Genomic DNA, 5,252 nt, shown 5'->3' with positions numbered 1-5,252 from the left:
GTACGTGACTAACACACCAACTTGAGAAAGATGTTGGTTGCAAAGTTCTTCAATTCATCTACACATGAAGATCAAGAAGCTACTTGTCACAAAACCCTACGACATACAAACGTAACAGCTTCTTCAAGAGAAAGATAAACTAGGGCAAATTGTCTCCGGTCATAATATGCTTGCAACAACTAGTGCAACAACCTTTGCATCTAGTTTCATCAACTGAGACAGCCCTTAAAATAATCTTTATATATGTCTAGGATTGTGAGAAAAGAAAACCTAAACACAAAGCTTGGATATGTGTGTGTGTTTTTGGGATGTTAATATTTAAGTACTTTTTAAATTATATTTTGTATAATTTGAGTTTCTTAGAGCCTTCGCATCAACTATGCAAAAGGTCTAATCTATTTTAGCATAAAAATGTAATTTTTTTGATTAGTTATGCAAAATTTGGCCCTTATGCTATTTTATATAGACTAAGGCTTCGTTTATTTCAGTGTAAAATATTTTCCGGGTGTAAAATATTTTCAAGTGAAAATATTTTCCGGGTGTAAAATATTTTCAAGTGAAAATATTTTCAGGAAAGGAAAATATTTTCTAGTGTTTGGTTGCATTTTAAAAATTATATTAGAAAACAATTTTCAGTGTTTGGTAACATTCTGAAAATTCTATTTTTCTACAAATTTTTCACATTTTCTTAGCTTCCAAACAAATTTTATATCACAAAATCCACCACTATCCACACAACATAGAAACCACCAAAACGCCAACACCCACACCACCACCACCACAAAAAAAAAAAAAAAAAAAAAAAAAAAAATCAGAGATCAAAGAGAGAAAGCAGATCGGCAACGAGATCGACCTATAGGAGGAGATAGATCGGCGAGTGGCGAACAACAAGATCGACCCAGAGGAGGAGATGATTTGACCTAGAGGAGGACGAGACCAGTCAAGCGGCGGCAAGCTTCATGTGGCGCGATCTCAGCAAGACGATCTTGGCGGCGTGAAGTTGACGGCGCGATCTTGCCTGCGCGTCTGGGGTTGGGGCGCAATCTTGCCGGTGTGTTTGGTTGCGCAAATTCGAAGGCTCTCTACTCTCTCTTCGTTCTCTCTGCGCGTCTGAGTACGGAAATGGTTTAAAGTGAAAATAGAAACGTAAAACAATTTCTGGGTCAAAGTCTTTATTTTACGGTCAAATGAAATGCTTTTCCGGAAAATTCTATTTTTCATGCGCAACCAAACACATGGTGAGGTGTAAAATGATTTCCTAAAATGGTTTGAAGCCAAAACAAAAGCACCCTAATATGAGTACTATTAATAACCAATCCAAAATAAATTTCTAAAACCGCTGCATGCATAGGAAGGTCAATGTCGGCAAGCTTGTTCCTACAAGAAAGTCCATAGGCATGATCAAGCATTTAATGGCTAGGCTTGAGAGTTCAAGCCACCTATTCTACGTAGGCATGTTACAAGAATCAACTTGTGTTGAAATTGCATACTGTTAGAAATTGGGCTGGTTTTGGTCCAACCCATAAACCATGGCCCATGGATCGTCCACATGGGTTATCTGATAAGTAAGTTTAAATTTGAACTTAACAAATATTGATATGAGTTATCAATATCAGTAGTGGAGTCATTTAAATTTAAAAGATGAGATCTTTTAGGGATCACATATATCTGATAGTAAGTGAATCTCTACTAGTATTTAAATACTCCTGCATTAGTCAGATAGTGGTTAGACACAGTGAGAAAACATACGTATAGTTTTGAGTGCTCTCTCAAAATAAGCCGTCTCTCTGGGACATCATCTATTATTCCCTAGAATTTGGAGCGTGGAAACTAGGAGAGACTCTAGTAGCCTTTCCTGCGACTTGGAGGTGTTCCACAAAGGAGATCGTGAGGAGTTCGTAAAGCAAGCAAAGTGAAAGATTCGGCAATTTGGTGATCTGCTCCACCAAAGGTATGTGTCTACATGACCTCTAGTAAAGTATATATTTATTCAACATTGGTATCAGAGCCGTTTTATGCTTGTTTTCACTCTTGAATGATGCCATGATCTCTGAAATATATAATCCCATATGCATGCTAAAATTAAAAGTTTAAGTAATTTTTTAATTTTTCAGATCTGTAATTTTTTTAGGCATGTTATGGCATGTAGAGAGAGAAATAAAAAGCTGTAATTTTTTGATTGTTTACATGAAATCTGAAATTTACAGGCTTATTTTGACCCATTAAATCTTGTTTAATGTCAAATATTTTTTAATGATTTGAAAGTACATTCCATAAGCTTTAAAACGACAGTTTACATGCTTAATTTAGACTTTAAATAAGAAAGTTATGGTCTTTTAAAGATTATGGTTATATTTGATAAAATCTGAAAATTTGATGTCTAACGTGGAAGAGGATGAACAATAAACTGAAAATTGTTTTGTAATAGTGTACCATGCGGGCTCCACTAACCACTATTTGTTTGAGTGGTTATCTAATATAATAATAATAAAATATTAGAGCCCCACGTTGATGTTAGTGTGTTAGTTACACTAGAAGTCTATTACACTATCCTTGTTTTAGTTGCACACAAATATAAGAGCCCCACATTAGTGTATTAGTTACACTTTGATAAGGACTCTCTTTTTCTTTTCCTTTTTTGTCGGGAGCACTAAAATTCTCCCTGACTAGATCAATAGCTTGGGTTACTCGGTGCAAGTGGTCATCATTCCCAGCAAGCATGATTTGAAATTGTTTTCCAATAGACGTTGTTTAAACTAACAATTTTTGGTTAAAAGAGAACCAATTGAGGCCCTAGAAAATCCCAAGCTAAACAATAGAAGCACATTGCACTTAAAACATTACCTGGTGTGACATATATATAATATATGTAATCGTAGTGGCAATTTTTTTTTAACTGTGATGTTAAAATAGAATTGTGATAACATGAGAAAATTGTGAAATTAGTTTTCTAATTTTCTGTATAATTATGCATGTTTTTAATTCTTTGAATTAATTTATGATGTCTTTTTAACATATTGTGATATGATTGAATTGATATTATATGAATGCATTATGTGATGAATATGTATCCAAAGGGTTTATGAAACTCTTTGGCTCATCTCTATAGTTAAAGATTGTATTGGTAATTTATGCAACATGTATATTTTTATTTATTGTTATTATGGATGGATAAGACAATTTTGAAATTATTTGGTAACGTGGCATCCCCAATTTTTTTTTAATTACAAATAGAATCTTTGTAATAGGATACTTGAATATGTAATTTTTTGGGCCAATGTTTTTTGGCAATTTTTTGGGCCATTGTTTTTGGCAATGTAATTTAAGGCTATGTAATTTAATTTTCGAAGCCATGTAAGGGGATGTGTTTCACGGTTACCTATAATTTTCAAATTTTGTCTTAGCATGTTGTATGAAATTACCAATAGGGCTTATAGTGGAGCCCATGCACAATGTGTTGTGCACAAAAATGTATGGACACATGTTATATTTATGATTTAATATGTGGATGGTGTGAGGTTTTATTCTTCACAAAATTTTATTTAAAAATCAATTAGATGTGTTATTCCAATTTACATAGTGAGAGATGATTATGAGCTTAGCGAAATTTTCGATCTTACTATGTAGAAAGGAATATCATGGTCTAGTTGGATTTTTTGGAAATAAAATCTAAAAATGTATGTGCTAATGTCAACTTGTGTAATGAATGTAGTGAACATGGCCACTAAGAATGTAGTTGCTGATCTAACTAAGGGTGAGAAACTAGATGGAACCAACTATGATATGTGGCATAGAAAAATTCAATATCTGCTTAATGAACAAGAGGTCCTTGAAACCCTAACCAATGTGATGATGCAACCTGAAAATGGGAATACTGCCCAACATCGCCGTGACTTAGAGGCCTATGAGTCTTGGGTTAAGAAAGATCGTTGTGCACGCTTCACTATGCTGAGTAGCATGCACAATGATCTTATTGGGGAGTTTGAGAACTACCCAAATGCCCAAGAGATGTGGAACCAGCTTAAGATTGCCTTTGGAGGGACTTCAGCAACTAGGTTGCGAGCTCTTACTTTGAAGTTTGAGCAATATGTTATGGATTCAAAACATAGCATAGCTGAACATCTAAGGACAATGTCAGCATTGATCCGTGACCTAAAGGCTGCTGGTAATAATCTCTCTGATGAACAACAGGTCACAGCGGTGATACGTTCACTGCCTGAACCTACTTGGGGGCAAATGAAGCTTGTTTTGACACATAGTGAGAATATCAAGACTTTTGCTGATATTTCTCGTCATCTCGAGCTTGAGGCAGAGCGCATGGGGGGCACCAAAACACCCTCCTTGTCGCCCAATCTGGGCAGCGGAAGGCATTCAGGCCTAAACGCAAAGGACAAGGGAGGAATGCCAAAGGAGCTGGTAACCTTGGGCCTAAAGAAGGCAAGATAGCAAAGCGCCAAAAGGGCAAGCGTGCTAAGAAGGACAAGGCAAAGATCAAGTGCTACAACTGTGGTAAGAAGGGTCACTTCGCTCGTGAGTGCACTGAGCCGAAGAAGGTATCCATTCTTAACAACTCTGCTATTACTTATGTTTGTACACATGTTTTTGTTGCTCATACTATTCCTGGGTGGATTGTAGATTCAGGAGCAACCAAACATATAGCCAGAGATAGAGTTGGGTGTGTGGATTACAAAAAGATACCAACAGGCACACAGTACGTTATTTTGGTAACAGAGCTCAAGAAGAAGTCATAGGAGTTGGAACCTACCAACTCAAATTGCGTCTGGGACGTACGTTACTTCTTCATGATGTGCTTCATGCACCTGGTGTCCAATGTAATCTATTTTCAGTACTTACTATGCTTAAACTTGGATTTAGTTTCCATTTTGATGGTCCTCAGTTGGATTTTTATTTAAATAAAACCTTGTATGGACATGGTTATTTATCTAATAATTTCTTTATGTTGGATTTAGATCATTCCTCTTTTTCTTTCATTGCTCATAATGATGATATTTCTGATTCTGTAATGTGGCATGCTAGACTTGGACACATAGGAAAAGATAGATTGGCTAGACTAGCTAGAGAAGGCCTATTGGGGTCTATCACTAATGTAAGCCTACCTATATGTGAACCTTGTCTAGCTGGAAAGGCCTGTAGGAAGCCTTTTGGTAAGGCTCCAAGGGCAACTCATCCTTTGGAATTAGTCCATTCAGACATATGTGGACCTATGAATGTTAAGGCACGCCATGGCGCCT

The 5,252-nt window shown here is 36.2% G+C and overlaps 1 protein-coding gene across 1 annotated transcript; it reads left to right on the top strand.

Moving 5' to 3' along the window:
• Window positions 1-3,679: 3,679 nt before the first annotated feature.
• On the top strand, window positions 3,680-4,706 carry LOC115963406. The gene is made up of 2 exons (XM_031082400.1): window positions 3,680-4,553; window positions 4,636-4,706. Exon 1 carries the CDS (start codon window positions 3,688-3,690, stop codon window positions 4,444-4,446), a length of 759 nt encoding a protein of 252 aa, XP_030938260.1. The 5' UTR covers window positions 3,680-3,687; the 3' UTR covers window positions 4,447-4,553; window positions 4,636-4,706.
• Window positions 4,707-5,252: the final 546 nt, after the last annotated feature.

The sequence above is a fragment of the Quercus lobata genome, chromosome 10 (assembly GCF_001633185.2).
Source record: "Quercus lobata isolate SW786 chromosome 10, ValleyOak3.0 Primary Assembly, whole genome shotgun sequence".
Taxonomy (NCBI): domain Eukaryota; kingdom Viridiplantae; phylum Streptophyta; class Magnoliopsida; order Fagales; family Fagaceae; genus Quercus; species Quercus lobata.
Note: the sequence above shows the minus strand (reverse complement) of the source record. Positions and strands in the feature narration are given on the sequence as shown.